This window comes from Rattus norvegicus, chromosome 13, assembly GCF_036323735.1.
Source record: "Rattus norvegicus strain BN/NHsdMcwi chromosome 13, GRCr8, whole genome shotgun sequence".
Classification (NCBI taxonomy): Eukaryota; Metazoa; Chordata; class Mammalia; order Rodentia; family Muridae; genus Rattus; species Rattus norvegicus.
Genome location: NC_086031.1, coordinates 75,493,134 through 75,512,611, shown reverse-complemented (window position 1 = coordinate 75,512,611; position 19,478 = coordinate 75,493,134). Strand labels below are relative to the sequence as shown.

At 37.8% G+C, this 19,478-nt stretch overlaps 1 protein-coding gene across 10 annotated transcripts in view; it reads left to right on the top strand.

Annotated features, from left to right (window-relative positions):
* Rabgap1l (RAB GTPase activating protein 1-like) overlaps positions 1 to 19,478 on the top strand; it is a 595,699-nt gene that overhangs the window by 80,629 nt on the left and 495,592 nt on the right. For 9 of the 10 annotated variants that reach the window (XM_006250105.5, NM_001401442.1, XM_006250106.5 and 6 more), the window contains 4 exon segments: positions 1,968 to 2,178; positions 4,061 to 4,235; positions 13,621 to 13,778; positions 15,580 to 15,690. In XM_006250105.5, coding sequence (XP_006250167.1) covers positions 1,968 to 2,178; positions 4,061 to 4,235; positions 13,621 to 13,778; positions 15,580 to 15,690 — 655 coding nt within the window. 10 annotated transcript variants of the gene reach the window in all.

Below are 19,478 nucleotides of genomic sequence, written 5' to 3'. Positions count from 1 at the left end.
TTCCATATTTTTTGTTTCTGTTTTTGTTCAATTTTTTTTTTTTTTCGGAGCTGGGGGCCGAACCCAGGGCCTTGTGCTTGCTAGGCAAGCGCTCTACCACTGAGCTAAATCCCCAACCCCCTTTTGTTCACTTTTTATACTCTAGATTGCCCTATGGTATTATTTTCTTCGGGTGGACATGCTTGTGGTAGGTAGCCTTTCTTTCAGCGTGGGTTTCGAGTGTTCAGTTTTCTTTATGAGGAAATGCTGGTGGATAGTTTTGAATGGTTGGTCTTCCAGTTTGTGAAAGATGTTCACTGCCTTCTCATTTCTATAGTTTTTTTATTTTTAAAATTTATTTTTTATTTCATTTACGCTTGTTTCTCTGTGTGTGTTATGTTTGTGAAGCCTCACAAGGGTGTGCAGGTACTGCCCAGAAGCAGCAGGGGAAATTGGATCCCTAGAACTGAGGTTACAGGTGGTTGTGGGTCACCCACCATGGTTGCCAGGTCCAAAATTCAGGTCCTTTTGAAGAGCAGCAAACACTTTTAACCTCTGAGAGAGTTCTTCAGCCCCTCTACAGTTTCAGATGAGAGAATGTCTGTAGTCTACTCCCTTGCCTCCATTTTCTCTTATAGTACCTGGGAGTTGAATTTAGAGCTTTGGGTGATGCTGGGCAGCACTGATCCATCCGTATGCTCAGCTTTCCTTTCCTTTGTTACTTTGAGACTATGACTTGCCAGCTTGCCCATGCTGACTTTAACTTGCTCTGTACCCCAGGGAGGCCTTAAACTTAAACTCTTGCCTTTTCCTTCCAAAATAGCTGGGATGATAAGCCTGCACAGTTAGGTCAGCGGCTTGATTCCTGGGTGTAGTTTTCTTTGGTTCTGTTTTTTAAAGAATCATTGAGATTCTTGAATATGGACATTCATCTATTTAACCAAGTTTGGGAAAATTTTTAACCATTTATTTTTTTCCCTTGGCAGTTATAACCCTTTTCCCCACATTAAATTCTTTTGTATTCCTGGAACTTATTTAACAAATGTTCTACATTTGCATGTTATCTTGAGCCTGAACAGAGTCTTTCTTGGGAGCTTTCAGTTCCTCTTATTTCATTTTCCTGAAGTTGAAAGAATTTTCTGTAACGATTTTTCTTCTACAGAAAAACGTATCCTGTGTAATAACCTTCCAGAGAATATTTCATTTTTAGATCCTAATTTATTCTGATTTAGAATTTTAGTTATTTCTTTTTCTTTTTCTTCTTATTTTGTTAAAAATTAAAATCCTTATTCATATTTGTAATAATTTAAAGGATTTGCTTACTAACTTTATTGTCATAATTTTTAGGTCCAATTTTATCTACTATTGTTTTGTGTTTTGAATATATACTTACGAATCTTTTGTGCCCAGATTTATAGAATATTTATATTTATTTTCTCCATTAATTAATTAATTAATAGTCTCATAAAAAGTCTCCTCAGTTTTAGAAACCTTGTAATGTGAATGTCAGTGAGCTTCCCTAGTAGGTATTTTGCTTGCTAGTCACCACTGCATGGTTTTACTCCTAGACCTTGTTTATTGCTTTATATTTCTTACTAAGCTGACTGAAATGTATAACAACATATGTGCATGTAATAATAATACTAAAATAACTTAAATCTTGATATTTACCTATAGTGTATTAAATACAGTTAATGACCTAAACGATTTTTAGTCTTAAAAAATAAATTTTCAGATATTCTCTAACAATAACCAGCTTTTAAAAAATGTTGTGAATTGAATTATGTATGTACTCCCACAAACCGTTCATTATGCAGAGTGGAAAAGTTGGATGAAACAATTGTAAAAATTATTGAAGGAAAACTTCATTAGAGTACTTAATAGTTCACACAGGCTAGTGAGCCAGCAAAAGGAAAATGAAGAAATGACCCTGTGTTTATGGAATGTGTACTAGTGACTTGATTTTCTTTCTTTCTTTTTTTTTCCAGAAATTTCCACACCCAGACCATCTTCTCCAAGTGGATTTCCTGAAGAAGACAGTGTTCTCTTTAACAAGTTGACATACTTAGGATGTATGAAGGTTTCTTCCCCACGTAGTGAAGGGGAGGCTTTACGTGCAATGGCCACCATGAGAGCTTCCAGTCAATACCCCTTTGCTGTTACTCTGTATGTGCCCAATGTTCCAGAAGGATCCGTGAGGTGCGTCTTAATGTTCTTTTTCCTAATGTGTGAGTGAGTATTCTGAGTGGTGGTCAGTATATTGTTTCATAAATCAAATGTAGGTCTCAACTATGAGTTCACTTTACTCGCTAGACTCACAACACAAATTAAAAATTTCAGTTAGCTGAGAACTTGTTTTTGTTTAGAGAAGGTATTTTCAAAATTATTAGGGTAGCAAGTTAAGTACAAAGGAGTGACTAATCACAGTGCAATTTACAAAGTTTTGATAAAGATGTTTTTAGCATCTTAGGAAGACATTGAGTTAGTATATTATTTGTGTGGAGTATTGTGGGGATGCATAGATGTGTGGAGGCAGAAGACACCCACTGGTGGCATTCTTTAGGTGCTGTCTATCTTTTAAAAATTTAAATTAAAAAAATTGAGTCAAAGTCTCTTAGTGGCCTGGAATTTGCCACATTGGTTAGGCTGGCTTGCTGGCCTGCCTGTGAGAGCTTCAGGAACCCCCTGTTGACCTCCCCAGCACTACTGTTATAAGCACAGGCTACCACACCCGGGTTCTTTTCTTTTCTGTGGGTTCCAGAGGCCTTCTCTGATCCTCTAACTTGTAAAGCAAGCACTTTCCTTTGTCTCCCAAGCCTTCAAAGTGAGAGGCAGAGACAGGCAGATCCCTGGGTTTGCTGTTTGCTGCAGTCCCAGTCACAGGTTGCAGTGAGACATTTTGTCTCAAACAACAAAGTGAGCAAGAACTTTTATTGTACAAAACAGGGCCTGAGGTTGGGTCACTGCCACTGGAAAAAAAAATCACAGTGTGTCAGTATGCCTGTGACCCCAGTGTTGAGGGACAGAATCAGACAGGATTGATGGGGTTTGCTGGCTGCCACTCCAAGTGGAAAAGTCAAAACAGCAGCAAAGAAAACAAAGTGGAATGCTCTTAAGGATTGATGACTGAGGTTGACTTCTAACCTCTCCATCTACATGTTACATGTACATGAATGTGCATTTTTACTTGCACACATAAACATCTACAAATACAAACCCTCAGATAACAAATATACACCAACACACATAGAAAAAGAAAGGAATAAGAAAGAAATCAACTTTCAATGATCAGTGCTGTTTGTTTTCCCACTATCACATGTCTTTATTTCCATAGATCTGAAAAATGCTTCTTAAAAAAATTCTTTACCAGGTGTGGGGCGTGGTGGTGGCTCACATCTCAGGTAGAGGCAGTTTGTATCTCTGAGATCAACGACAGCCTGGTCTATAAAATGAGTTTCAGGGAGGCAATAACTGTGTAATAGAGAAACCTTAACTCAACAAACAAACTAACCAAACAAAAACAGGTAGAAATTCTTGGACAGTTTGATGTCTATATATGTTGAGTTCAGGGCATTTTCACCTGTCCTCTGTAATCCTTGTCTAGCCCACCCTCTCTTCTGCTGAAATCTTTTTATCTCAATAATCTTCCTCCTACTTTGATGTCCCCCCCAGCCCCCATACTGATTCTGCTTTTTATACAAGATCAAAATTGTTGGAATGAGAAATATCTGTATCTCTCTCTCTCTCTCTCTCTCTCTATATATATATATATATATATATATATATATATACATATATACATATATATATACACACACACATATATATGATATATAGTTATATAGTTGACTTTGAAGAGTATATGAGTTGGCTCCTAGGAAATACAAGAATTAAGAAATTGTTAAAGCAAAATGATTTTGAGTATATAGTGTATGTATATGTTTGTGTGTAAGATTTTCTATAACATGAAGATAATTTTTTACTTTAACTGTGATTTTAAGGTAGTTACATTATGTTATCATATATTGACATGATTTGTTCTTTGATAGTTGATATTTTATGTCTTTTTTTATTACTGCAGAATCATCGACCAGTCAAGCAATGTGGAGATAGCATCTTTTCCAATTTATAAAGTCTTGTTCTGTGCGCGTGGGCATGATGGGACAACAGAGAGCAATTGCTTTGCATTTACAGAGAGTTCTCATGGTTCAGAAGAGTTTCAGATACACGTTTTCTCCTGTGAAATTAAAGAGGCAGTAAGTATGATATGATATAGCAATTTTCTTACAGGATTGAATTGGGATAATATTTTTGAACTCTTTATTTCCCTGTCATAGAAAGAGATGATGTAAACTTGGAGACTGTAGAGACCATGTTAATATTTGCAATAGCATGGAATTGAGTATAGAAAGCTAACTAAGTCTGATTTATTGTGCATAACATGATATTGTAGGTACACCGGGTGTAATAGAAAATACCATTTGGTAAATTGTCCTTCTACCGTATGGTTACTGTAGTGAATTTGTTTATGCTCAGAAATGATGAGTACTTTTGTGCCTGTTATTATTTTGCTCAAGTTCAGTGGCTATAGTCTTTGATTCTTTGCTGGGCTTGATAGTTGTATAATGTTACTTGTGAATTATACACACAGTGTTTCTTAGATCTGTTGATTTCACTGGTGATACTTGTTACCACTTACAGCCTTGAGTTCATTCTTGAGTTGGTCCAGTTTAAAATACAAATGTTCATACAGGGAACCTTTAGTCCTTTGAAGATGTCAGTAAATTATTATTTACAATTATTATTAACTTAGTAGTTATTAGCAATTATTATTAACTAGTAGTTCATTCTTTCATTGGAGTAATAGTTCAGAATCAAATACTTGCAAATACACTATTTTCTGAGTTTATTGTTTTGCCCCTTCCCACCTCAAGTTATATTAATTTAGTCCTTGAAGCATTTCAAAGGCTTTGAAAAGGTATTTTATACTCAGGAGGCAGAGGCGATGGATCTCTGAGTTTGAGGCCAGCCTGGTCCACAGAGTGAATTCCAGGACAGCCAGGGCTATACAGAGAAACCCTGTCTCAAAACACAAAACACACACACACACACACACACACACACACACACACACACACACACACACACACACACATGCACGCATGCACACACACACACACACACACAAACAACAACAAAAAAAGAAAGTAGGTTTGTGTGGGCAAGTTTTTGGGTGTGCTTGCGTTTGAAACTTATTTTGTCAAAAAAATAAATAAAAGCAATTCTAGTCTTTAGTTACCATGCAGAATGAACACATAATTTTAATTATAGATGTTTTATGATCACAAAAGTGAGATCTTTCACTGAAATGTAGATCTTTGTGAGTTTAACCTCAGGTATGATTGGCTTGCTATTTCTTATGCTCTGGCAATTATTTTGCTTTGCACTAAAATGAACATGTGTGGCAACACATAATTTTTTTTCCCAGAGCTGGGGACTGAACCCAAGGCCTTGTGCTTGCTAGGCAAGTGCTCTACCACTGAGCTAAATCCCCAACCCCTTGGCAACACATAATTTATACTGTAACTATAGAAATTCTGTGTCAGAATTCATACCTTATACAGACTTCAAGTGGCTAGTATTGGTTTTTTAGATGAAGTCAGTCTGAACTGTGTACTGACTTCTTTCTGAAAAGCTATGATTGGCAAGAGTGAGTGGGTCCGTGTGCTGTTAGTGTACCTGGCATGTGGTAGACATGAATGGAAGCCTGTTGAGACAGTACATGGGTTTTGTGAACATAGGGCTATTTCTGGTCCTCACATGCTCCACACAGATGTGGGAAACAAATTGGTAGAGTCCTGGCATTTCATGTTGACAGCTGTCACTTAATATACCTGTATGGTACGGTGTCACTGGAGCTGAACAGTAAGGAGACAAGCTCTGAAGAATTGAAGACCCACTGCTGTGAGATGAAGTGCTGCTCCAGGAGGAAATGAAAAGGGAACCTTGCTGCAAGGACTTCTGTGACTGATGGTATGTAACTCTGCTTTGGCAGTACAGTATCTATTTATTTATGAATGGAGGAGTTGTTTATTGTTTAAGACCTTTTAACAGTGGGTGACCAAAGGGGAGGGTGGAAAATTCTTGACATAAATTTGGAGATATTACTATTTATGACATTTCTAGACTGTATTGCTGGTTGTGGGAAAGTGATTTTCATGTATAAATTTTTTCCATCTTTATTAAATTGGGTATTTCTTATTTACATTTCAAATGTTATTCCCTTTCCCAGTTCCAGGTCAACATCCCCCTAACTCCTTCCCCTCCCCTTCTCTATGGGTGTTCCCCTCCCCATCCTCCCCCCATTACCGTCCTCCCCCCAATGATCTCGTTCACTGGGGATCCAGCCTTGGCAGGGCCAAGGGCTTCCCCTTCCACTGGTGCTCTTACTAGGCTACTCATTGCTACCTATGCAGTTGGAGCCCAGGGTCAGTCCATGTATAGTTTTTGGGTAGTAGCTTAGTCCCTGGAATAAATTTTTAAAAACACAATTTTAGAGTGTTTTATTGTCAGTCATTGTTGGTCAGAATATATTGTTTGAAAAATGAGTTATACGGCCATGGCCATTAAACTTTATTAAGAGGGAACATTTCTAAATGTCAGGTAACCCAGTATATATAGAGAGCTTATGTCAGGCATTATATGAAGCATCTATTTGATTGATCCTCATAACATCCCATGGTATGGATAGGATTTATTTATTTGTGTTTCTGTTTGCCTGGAACAACCATAACTTGTGCCTACTGTCTTATATTATTAATACCCTTCATTTATTTTTAAAAAGTGTTCTGGTTTAGCTGATAGTTTGTGTGCTTACCTTTTGTTTGACCCAAAAGAAAGAAAATTGACAATAGAGCTGGGCTTCAAATTGAACTATTTAGTTCAGAAAAACTATGTATTTTAAGGAAACAACTTGTTTAAATATTGTAAAAAGCAGAGGCCAGTGAGATGGCTTGGTGGATAATGGTGCTTACTCCTAAGCTAACAACTTCAGTTTGATCCCTGGCACCTACACGGTGGATCTAAAAGGTATCTACCATCTACCCATGTGTGCAAGACAGACAGATGGACAGACAGATGGATGGACTGACACACACACACACACACACACACACACACACACACACACACACACGTGTGGGGTGGAGTGGGGGAAGGAGAGGGACAGACAGGCAAACACACTGATACATAATATGATAAAAGATTAAATTAAAATATTGTAAAAAATAAATTTAAGCTTTTGTTTTTCATTGTATTTTGTAAGTGGATTTATTAACTGCATAGCTTACATTTCAGTTATGTTTGTGGTTTACCCTAGTCTTTTCAGAATCTTTCAATATTTTTCTCACCTCATCAAAAATATACTATAAGTATACTCAGAGTTAATCTGAAACATTTTAGTTACATTTACTGGTCATTTGGTTATTTTGTTTCCCAGGAGTTTCCTGTTTTGTGGTAAAGGGATACCTTCTTGGTCGGCATGAATAGCTTAGGGACTAAAGGACAGACATTCTTATCATTTTGTACATTCTGTAGCAACGCCATAATAACTTTATCCCCTTTCCTCTTAGAGTCCCTGGATGGTACTGGAAGGCTTTTCTACTAAAGGCAAGAAGATGTTTCTTCAAGCAGTAACAGTGTGGCTACTACCAGATGGCCCATGATGCTCTTATTTCACCATGAATCGATCTCTTCAAGTAGCAGATACCAACAGTGGGAGAGGGGAAGCCCAGCCAGTGAGGGTGATGACTCTCTTGGACACTGTGCTAACAGGGACATTTAGCTTTTTGCCCTGGGCAGACTTCTGTGGTACCCTATTGGACTGGATCTTTGTAATATATTGCAAAAATAGTTGGACAGTTCAACCAGATGTATCTTAACATTTGTAATCTTTGTACAGGGAGCACGATGTAAGCCTTCTGTTTAGGTATTGCAGACAAAGTAGTAAAGAAAGATAAGGAGATACCCATGTTTCCTGTGTCTTTGTGGATAAAAGAATACTTTAAGGAACTTAGGTTATGCTAAGGTCTGTAAAAGTAACTTTTATTCTCCTGTTGTCTCCTAGGCTTACTGCTTTGCTCTGTTAACCTAGGCCTCATCCTGGAAACTTCTAGCCCTCGCACAATCTAATCTAGGCTGAATCTTTTCAACCTCTGAGACTCACTGCTGAATAAACTCACCCCTTCCTAGATCTTTCTGAACTCTGGGTGGCTGATTCAACTCAGCTGTTCTGGCTCAGACTCCTCTCCTAACTGATTGATTCAAACTGGCTTCTCTTAGCTTCTCTGAATTGCTTTGTGTGGCCTCAAACTAACTCTCGCAGTCTATTCTGATCTTCTGGCTTCTCATTTTTCTGGCTCATTCTGTCTTCGCTTATGTCTAGCTTGTTCTCGCTCTGCAACTTGTTTCTGTTCAACTCTCCCTTTAAAAACTTCTTTCTTCCTTTTTCTCTCTGCTTACACTGCTCTCTTAAATATCTTCATTTTCCTCTCTCTTTCTCTGAGAGTTGGGCATATACCTAGTCTGTCAGATCTTTCTCTCTTTCGTCACTTTGTCTGCCACTCAATTAGACGTCACTTTAATGCTTCCTTCTACAAACTAACTTTAGCTTTATTGTTTGGGATTACAGGTGTATACTAAGGACATGTGTGTATTCCAGCCAGAGGGATTAAAGGTGTGTGCTAAGGGCTGAAATAATGCTGAAATAAACAAAATAAAAGTACAACTAGAAACACAATCTTGGGATTCACAATGTGAACACAAATATCCTGAAACAAAGTTCCTTTCACCCCCGATTTGTGTGTGTGTGTATGGTACGTACATTTGTGTCTGTGTGTGTGTATGAAGGTGTGCATGTACCTATAGTCTCCTGAGTGCTAGGATTTACACACTATGCCTAACTTTTTTCATCTCTCTCCCTCTCCCTCTCCCTCCCTCCCTCCCTTTCTTTTTTTTTTTTTTTTTTTGAGACAGGGGTTCTTTGTGTATCCCTTGCTGTTTTGGAACTTGATCTCTAGAGCAAGCTGGTCTGGAACTCAGAGATCTGCCTGCCTCTGCCTCCTGAGTGTTGGGATTAAAGGCATGTACCACCACTGCCTGGCCAGTATTTTTTTTTTTTCTTTTTAAAAAACCTCTTTATGGGGCTGGAGAGATGGCTCAGTGGTTAAGAGCACTGACTGCTCTTCCAGAGGTCCTGAGTTCAATTCCCAGAAACCACATGGTGGCTCACAACCATCTGTAAAGAGATCCTATGCCCTCTTCTGGTGTGTCTGAAGACAGCTACAGTGTACTTACATATAATAAGTAAATAAGTAAACAAACAAACAAACAAACAAACAAATGAATAAATCTAAAAAAAACCTCTTTATTTTGGTTATTTTCAATGATAATACAGTCAAGTAAATTAACACACTGTTTTTCTTTTCTCATTTTTTTGATAGGGTCTAACTATAATAGCCTTTGCTGGCCTGGAATTCACTATGTAGCCCATAGAGATTTGCCTGCTTCTACCTTCCTAGTGGTAGGATTAAAGTCGAGTGCCTACCATACCCAGTTACATGCTTTTCTCATGGAGTGATATTTTAATCCACTACTTACCTTTCTTTGTTTTTAAAACATATACTTATTTATGCATATGGGTGTTTTGCTTGCATGTATGTTCGTGCAGCATGTGCATACAGTGCCTGCAGAACACAGGAGGGTATTAAATCTCCTGAAAATTGAGTACAGACAGTTGTGAGCTGCCATGTAGGTGCTGGGAGTTGAACCAAAGTCTTATGGAAGAGCAACCAGTGCTCTTAATCACTGATCCATCTCTCAAGCCCCACATTTATTTCTTGAACAAACATTTCTTGGTAATTAGTATTTCTAAAGAATAGATTGTATTAATGGATATTAATTGGAGACTGATTTTTGAAAAAGGAACTATAGGCCTGGGAGATAGCTCAGTGGTTAAGAGCACTGACTGCTTTACTAGAGGTCTGAGTTCAAATCCCAGCAACCACATGATGATTCACAACCATCTGTAATGGGATCTGATGCCCTCTTCTGGTGTGTCTGAAGACAGCTACAGTGTACTTATATATAATAAATAAATAAATCTTTTTTAAAAAAGGAGCTATAGATATATAAGTAAGTACCTTTGTCATTAAATAGCAACATTTGGATTTTTTAACTGTGTGATATCTGCCAATTTGGAAAATATTGAAGTAAAGAAAATAAAAGTACTAAAATTCTACAATTTAAGTACAATTCTATTTAAGATTGTAGTCTGTCACTTGTTCCAGAGGTCTGTGTAACCCCTATTCCCAGCAACACCAGTCAGATACCCTGTTTTGTGTCTAGTGTTTTCTGTAGATATTTGCTGTGAAAACAATTCTACTGTAGTATTTGTCAATAAACATTTGCCTTCTACAGAAAAATGCCTAATTTAGATTATTTTTGTGAGTATGTGCTTTAACAATGTGCTGTGTATTAAAGTATTTGCCATGTTATACATTTTTAATTTACTTTACATAATTGGTTGTATATACTCTAAGAACTAATGTTGATAATCAGTGTTTCCGAGCTTTATCTACTAATCGTTGTATCACCTTTTTTTCTGCTCACTGACTCTAAAATTCACACACAAAGTTAACTTTTTTTTTTTTGGTGAAATACTAATTTGTGAGACATGACATTTAAATCAATGTCATTAAAGTTAAATTTGAAGTGTAGGCTAACATTTCTGATTTTGGCTGACATGATTCTTGCTCAACCTAATCACACTTTATTTGTATTTGTTGGAAGTTTTCTAGTGTATCCATAGTGCCTAGATTGTTACTTTTTGCACAGATAAAGCTTAAACGTTTGTTTGATGAGTATGTTTATTGTTTTAATTGCGTAAGATTTGAGGTCTTCACTTCTTGTTAATATCAGTTACTGCTTTTACTATTTTTCTTTGTTTATTCAAGCCCTTAAAGGGATAACTAAAATATTTTATAGTTATAAATGTGCTATAAATATGGTTCTACTGTTAACATTAACTGTAGACACTTGCAGGGGTATTTCTGTAGAGCTCTTAGTATTAAAAATGTTAAGTAGTTGATTTAAGAATTCACTTTGTATTGGAAAAGTAGTTTAGGGTAAGCAAATAATTGGTGGAAGTGTACTATTAAGAGTTTGAGGACAACTTGTTTCACAATGTAGGATGCTTTTATTTATGTGCAAGAAAAAGTTAATTCCAGAATATATGAATAGAACAAAATTGGAAAAATGAAATGATGTATTAATTTGAAGTGACAAATTGCATTGTTTGGTAAGTGCTGAGGTCAATTGCAGCATCCTGTGTATGATCAAGGTGCCCTAAGCTGCAATTACAGACCAACAGGGCCACAGTTTTTCCCTTTGGAGTACTTTTGTTTTAAGCAAATTTAAAAAACTGTTTTGTAGATTAATATGTTCATTGAAATTGAGACATTTGTTAATATTCAGTAAAATCTTACTTGCATTTCCCAGTGTGAGTATTGAGTTAAACAGTAGAACCTTTGTTTAACTCCTCCCCCCTCACCATGTTCTTCTTCAACCAACGTGTTGATGGACTGAGAGGTTTGAAGTCTTTGCTATTTCTAGTGCATAGTTTGTAATGTTAGTTCTGACACTTACTTTGATCCAGGGGCAAGAATAGCTTTTAGAAAGTGTAGTATTTATAGTTCTTTGTCACTTTAGGGAAAAAAATTGAACCATAAATAAGTACAAGAATAGAAATATAATTTCATAGCCTCTAGAATATATGCTATTAGCATATATTCAAACATCTTCACTATTCATCCTGAAAATCTTTTATGCTCCAAAACATTGAGTGAAAGCATGGAGAGCTCTTCAGACCTTCCTAGATAAAATGCTGTGTGATGAAAGGCTGTTAACGTCAGTGTTATGGCCAAGCTCTAGCTTGTTGAAGCTGAGGGTGTTCTAAAGAGAAACCAGGGACTTCAGTTAACACCTTTTCTATGATTATCCATTGGGAAGATACAGATACTACACTCATTTTATAAGTATTTTTGGATCCTCTCATTGCAATGTTTTATAGCCTAGAGACACTTAAAAATGAATGTAGTTTCTTTTGTGAACTTAAATTAGTTTGGTCGGGTTTTTTTTTTTTTTTTTTTTTTTGACCCAGGTTTCTTTACCTAAACCTAGTCTTCAACTTGTGACAAACTGTCTCAGTGGTTTCTAATGTTGGCAGTACAGGTGTGAGCCACCATATTTGGTTTTAAAAAATATTCATTTGCTTGTCCCTGCATCTGTGCATATGCTTGTAGGAGGCTTCAGATGTCAGAAGTGGTGTTGAAGTGGGAATAATAATAAAATAGATATATTTAAGAAAAGAAGCAAGACGAGAATATTTGGAAGATGTCTATGAAGTAATTCTTAGTGAGGCTGGTGTGTTCAGTGGAGCACACTGAGCGTGTCTACGTTGTCTGGGTACTCACGTAACATCCATTCACCGAGTCTGAGTCGAGCGAGCCACCGATAACAGATAACGGATCACAACGCAGCTTCCTTTAAAAGTCCTTAGCTTAGAGCTCCAGACGACACCCAGATACGTTCCTGTTTTGCAGCAAGTGTCACACGTATCTGCTGGCCTGCTAATAAGGTTATACAGACTCTAAAGTGGGGTGGTAGGCATCAGCTGAGTCACTCACCTCCAGAGCTGCCTCTGGGGCTGTGAGAAGAGATGAGCATTGATTTATGGTAGCAAACAGTGTCTACTTTCCCTCACAGAGCAGTCCTTCATGTATATGGCGCCCAAAAGACCCCTGCTGCTTATGTTGGGAAGAAGTTGCTTCGATAAATAATGGAATAAAACAATGTGATACATTTTCCCTGACAAGTGATAATGTGTAGTACAGTTAAGCAGTTTCTTTGAAGGGAATATTGCACTGTCTTAGTCATCATCTGAGAAAACCCTTTCAAAGAAAATATTTCCTAGTAATGAAATGATCTCTGGTTCTTGAGTTTTTTTTTTTTTCATGCCTATTTACATTTTGTTAGTGAGAGGGGTTCTTAATCACAGTTAACAGCGCCAACTTACTGTCCTTCCTGAGTGGACCTGGGCCTGCTGCTGTCCTTTAGATCCTAGCCGCAGCCCTTTAATACTAGTTCTTTTCTGGTCTCTGGGGTTTATACTGGTAGTGTTTACTGTGACTCTTATCCGTGTAGGTGTGAAACCCATCAGACTTGAATTTAACCCTGTGAATTCATGCACTATTGTTGACTTCATATAGTTAATTAGTGTATATTTTGAGGAATACTTAAGGAATATTTTTCTTGGATTTCCACGCTAGTGATAGTCTTCATATATAATAATTTAGAACTAGGATGATCTGTACTAAAAATATGCAGTTAATTACCCACCACTTTTTAGTGCATAACTAATGAAACTGTTAGTATATACTGACCAATGGTCGATTGATGCTCACACTATATTTTCTTTCTCTAAACTTTTGGTATGGAAAGTTATAGACTTGAAAAATGGGAGAGAAGGCTATCATGATTCATTTAGTGCTTTGGTCTAATTTTAGTTCCCTGTTCATGTTTTAGGTCAGCAGAATTTTATATAGTTTCTGTACTGCATTCAAACGTTCTTCCAGACAAGTGTCTGATGTTAAAGACTCGATCATCCCGACTCCTGACAGTGACGTGTTTACCTTCAGTGTCTCCTTGGAGGTCAAAGAAGATGATGGAAAAGGCAACTTTAGGTGAGGATATCTGAAAAGATTGATCTGAAGAGGAAGTTAGCATTGTGCCTGGAATACAGTATTCACTAGCATGCTTTCTAGACCCTAGGTTGTATCCACATCAGGCTTAAGATAGGTCAAGACATATTTGGCTGTGAGTGACCATAGTTCACTGTTCTCCCACTCCTCAGATAGTCAAATAATTATAATGATTAAGAGAATCTGAGGATGTAGAACATTAACTAAAATTATAAAAATTGGGCATAAGGGTATAATTTCTCAGCCATAGAGAATCACATTTTAATAAAGTGCCCCCTGGGACGGTAGTTACAGACGGTTGTGAGCTGCTATGTAGAAACTGAACTCAGGTTCTCTCTCTGCAAGTGCAACAAGTACTCTTTTTCTTTTCTTTTTTTTTTTTGAGCTGGGGACCGAACCCAGGGCCTTGTGCTTCCTAGGCAAGCGCTCTACCACTGAGCTAAATCCCCAGCCCCAGCAACAATTACTCTTAACCACTAATCCAAACCTCCAGCCCCTTATTTAGAAACTCTTCAGCAAAATTATTTTGTTTTTGCTGTTAGCATATTACATGGTTTGACTGTTGTTTAGCCACTTTTCTCTAATATACATTTTTTTAAGTTCAAAGTGAGTAATTAATAGAAGTGGCTATTCTATTTAACAGTCACCCGTATACAGTAACCATGTCCTTTTTGAGGCAGGGTCTCACTACACAGCCCTTGTCTGGCCTTGAACTTGAGCTCACAGAGATCTGCTTGCCTCTTCTTCCCAAGTACTAGGATTAAAGATGTACACAGCTCTACTTAGTCTTTAGTGTTTTTCTTTTCTTTTCTTTTCTTTTTTTTTTCCTTTTTTTCGGAGCTGAGGACCGAACCCAGGGCCTTGCGCTTTCTCGGCAAGCGCTCTACCACTGAGCTAAATCCCCAACCCATGTTTTTATTTTCTAATAGTAATTGCTAGATAGTCACCAATAAAAAAAGTGAATGTCAGATTGAATAAGTTGCTGGAAGTATTTTCCTTTTTCTGAAAAGACAATTTGTATGTCTTGTCAGCATGTAAGCATGTAAGTTTTATTTGTTCATTATGGAAACAGCTATGCTATCTTTTGTTAGATTTTAATTAGCTTGCTATTTTCTATATTATTTTGTCTATCATTTATTTATATTTACTTGGATATGTAAAAGTAGTTTTACATTCTTAGTGCTTGAAAGAGTAATGTGTCTTACTGTTTTGTTCCTCGGGCTTAATTATGGTGTGGGTACTGGCGATTGCCAGCAGAAGAATTAGAATGTGACAGTCTTCAAAAATTACAGAAGCATTATCAGAACATTTGTTATATTTTAAAAGCTAAATTTGAAATTGTGCCTTGTTATAGTTTTAGATATTGCATTTAACCTTGATTGGGAGATAAAAATATAAGGCTCTTGTAATCCATGATCAAAATTTCTAGAAATCGTGTTGCTAGTTATAAAATTTATTGTTTTCTACCTGATGTGAGAGCCAATATGTTTTAAGAATACAGTGTTTTCACTGGACTGTGTGGTGTATGCCTCTAATCCCAAAAGTAAAGGAGGCAGAGGCAGGCTGGATCTCTGAATTCAAGGCCAGGCTGGTCTACAGAGTAAGTTCCATGCCATCTACACGAAGAAACCCTGTTTTGAGAAACAAAAACAAATAAAAACAAACAAACAAGCAAACAAAACCCAAAAGAATATGGTATTCTTGGTTTAATACCTTGCTATTTGGTTCTTATTTTAGAATGTTATATTATTCTGTTGCTAATTTTTCTTTTTTAATATTTCAGTCCTGTGCCTAAGGATAGAGATAAATTTTATTTCAAAATAAAGCAAGGAATAGAGAAGAAGGTTGTGATTACAGTTCAGCAACTATCTAACAAAGAATTAGCTATTGAGAGGTAAGCAGCTTGTCCTTACATCATGCCTCAGTCTGGTATTGGCCCTGCTAATGTTTTTCAGATTGAATCTCCGCTGTGCTGCTCATGTTTCTATCCACTCCGCCTCCCTCCTCTCCCTCCCTCTCACCCCTTACTGTCCCTATAGATCTCTTCCTCCTGATTCAACCCCTTGGTTCATACCACCCTTTTTTGTTTAATACTTATTTACATCTAAGGAAATCAGTTATTTAATTTTATATCATTTAAAGATTTATATATATGTATACATATGTACATACATATATATGGTGTTTATGAGTGTGTGTGTGTGTGTATGTGTGTGTGTGTGTTTGTCTCTGTGCATATGTGCATGTGTGTATGTGTGTGGAGACCCTAGTCTCAGGTGTTGTTCCTCCTCAGGTGCTGTCTACCTTTGAGGCAGGGTCTCTCATTGATCTGGGGCTAGTTGGTAAGGCTAGGATAGCTGACCTCTGACCCCTAAGGATCTGTTTCTCTCCATCTCCCCAGGCATTACCATACTTGCTTTATTATTATTTTTATTTATATTTCAAATGTCCCCCTTCCCGGTCCCCCATCCTATACCCCCTCCCTTTTGCCTCTAAGAGGGTGCTCTCCCACCCATGTACCTACTCCTGCCTTATCCCTCTAGCAATCCCCTTCTTTGGGGCAACAAGCCTTCAGAGGACCAAGCGCTTCCCCTTCCATCGATGGCAGATAAGTTAGTCCTCTTCTACATATGTAGTGGGAGCCATGGACCACCCATGTATACTTTTTGGTTGGTGGTTCAGTCCCTGGGAGCTCTGAGGGGTCTGTTTAGTTTATATTGTTGGTTTTCCTGTGGAGCTGCAATCCTCTTTGGCTCCTTCAGTTCTTCCCCTAACTCTTCCATTGGGGTCCCTGGGCTCAGTGCCATGGTTGGCTCTGAGTATCTGCATCTGTCTTAGTCAGGTGCTGGCAGAGCCTCTCAGAGAACAGCCATACCAGTCTCCTGTCTGCCAAGCACATCTTGGTATCAGCAGTAGTGTTGGGGTTTGGTGTCTACAGATGGGATGGATCCCAAGGTGGGGTGGTCTCTGAATAGCCATCCAGAGACCATCCTTGCTTTTTAACCTTGGTTTTGGGGATCAAACTCAGGTCTCATATATATGCTGTAGGCACTTCACTGATTATGCTATCTCCACAGTCCAGAGGATATGTGTATTTGTGTTTGTACATATATTTCAAATATATGTATATTTAATATATATATATATATTTTTAGTGAATTATTTTGGTTCTGGTTTTTGTTTGTATCGGTGTTTTGTCTGCCTTTAAGTCCTTGCACCACATACATACAGTACCTAAGTGAGCCAAAAGAAGGCATCAGGAGCTGAATGGAGTTATAGAAGGTTGTGAGATGCGATGTGGGTGCTGGGAGCTGAACCCAAGTCCTCTGAAAGAGCAGTAAGTACTCTAAACTGCTGAGTGCTCTTTGCAGCACACAGTACAGTACAAAGTAGTGTGTGCTGTTGCAGGTGAGCTGCAGTGGCTGTGGAGGTCAACTAGAATTGGTTCTCTTCTACCATGTGGCATCCAAGGATTGAATTCTGGGCAGTTTTTGGGCTTGGTGGTAAACACTGTTACCACTGAGCCATCTCACTTGAGCTTCTCTTTTACTATAATATTATTTATTTTGGGTTTGTCTACTCCTTCCTTCTGATCAGATTCAGATTACACATGCAGATTTCATATTCAGACTGTACAGGTTCATAAACTGTTGCATCTGTAGATGCTTGCTGCTGAGCTTGCTCTCTGCTAGTCATGGTAATTCTGATTCCAATCGAGATGTCTGACTTTGTCACTGTTAACATTTTCCCACTTATAACTAGTAGTCTGCAAAGGACATTTTAAGACTACAAAGAAAACAACAACAACAACCCAAACTAAAACCTTCAAACAGCCCAAACACTGATCCTCGTTAGATTGTCTCTTCTTACTTAGCACTCATTTGTGGTTCTCCATTTCAATTAGCTTGAATAGAGGGGCCTTGCTGAACATATGTGTGGCCGAGTGCCGTATTAATTTTCTTCACTAACTGGGTTAAACATTTACATACACAGTTTGAAAATAGAATAGGAAATAATAACAGAAATCTTATTTTGCCTATTCTTATATTTATAAAATAACTGTGTTCACCTCTTCAGTAGCATTACATTTTAGTGTCTCTGTCATCACATGGGTTACTTAGAGCACAGATTTTTTTCCAGAGCACAACTTCTTCAACTTCTACTGCTTAAATTATTTGAGAGAAACCTTTCGATTCATTATTTGTTATTATCATTAGATATTTTCCAAAGATTTATACATGTTAGGATAATTGTTTTTAAAAGTAATTCTATATTTCACCACTTACCATATTGTTTTTTGTATTATTTCTTTTCCCTCTTCCTCTTCTTTTTGTGATATAGAGTAAAGCCAAGACCTTGTAAATGTAGACAAGTACTACCCATGATCTATCAATCTATCCATCTGTCTGTCTGTCCGTCCATTCATTCATCCATCTATCTATCCACCCATCCATCATCTATCTACCATCTATCTTTGAGATGTACACTAGACATATTGAGCTGTGTGTATTTAAACATGACCTTGGACTTACTGACCTTCTTGCCTCCTCTTCATAAGTTCTGGAATTCCTGGCAGGTGGCACCGTAACAGGCAGCCTCTATTTCTCTATGTTCTGTGTATGGGTGCTTTCTCTGCATGTATGTTTGTGTAATGTGTGTGTGTGTATGGTACCACTGGAGGCTAGATGAGGGGATCAGAACACCTAAACTAGAACTTACAGATATTTTGGTCTGTCATGTGGATCTGGGAATTGAACCCAGGTCCTTGGGAAGATCATTCGGTGCTCTTAACTGCTGAGCCATCTCTCCAGATCCCCTATTTTTTACAGTTACTTATTTTTATTTTATCTGTATGGAATGTTTTGTCTTCATGTATGTCTCTGCACCATGTCTATGCTGTGTTTGAAGATGCCAAAAGAGGATGTTGGATTCCTTTGGTACTGGAGTTATATAAGGTTCTTAGCGGCTGAGTGGGCACTGGGAATTGAACCCATGTCCTCTGGAAGAAGAGTTAATTCTTATAACAATTGAGTCACCTCTCTAGCCCTCTATTTCCTCATAAATTGACAAAGAGAAATTATATATGTTTGAGACTATACATATTTTATAACAGAATGATTATTTTAATATAGCAATATTTCTTCTCTCTCCAAATAACTGTTTTGTTAGTGTGTGCTACACATATAACATGGTGGTCATGTGCACATGTACTTCTGTCATATCCACTTTATCACCATCTCTTGCTACCCTTTCATCTTGTTTTGCTGCCTTTTCCAAAAACTTCCCTTTATACTTTTGTGCTACTCCCACTCTAGGTTACAACTCCATTACGTGCAGTCTCTTTGTCCAGTCATTCAGTGCAGGCACCTAGGCTTATTCTGCAACTTGGTTATTATGAGTAGTGCTGCAGTGAGCATGGCTATGCAGGTATCCCTACTGTTTTGTGACCCTGACTCCTTCGTTTCCTTCAGAGTCTACACTAGAGAGGTGCAATAACAGTGGGTGGTAGTTCTGTTTCTAGCTTTGTGAGGAACTGGTAGTGGTTTCTATAGTGACTGCACTAATGCATCCTTCCCCAAGCGTGAGTGAATGAAGAATTTACTCCTTAACCCTCTCACCTTTGACAGCATTTACTTCTTGTCTTCTTGGTGCTAGCCATCCATTTTAGCTGGAGTACGATGG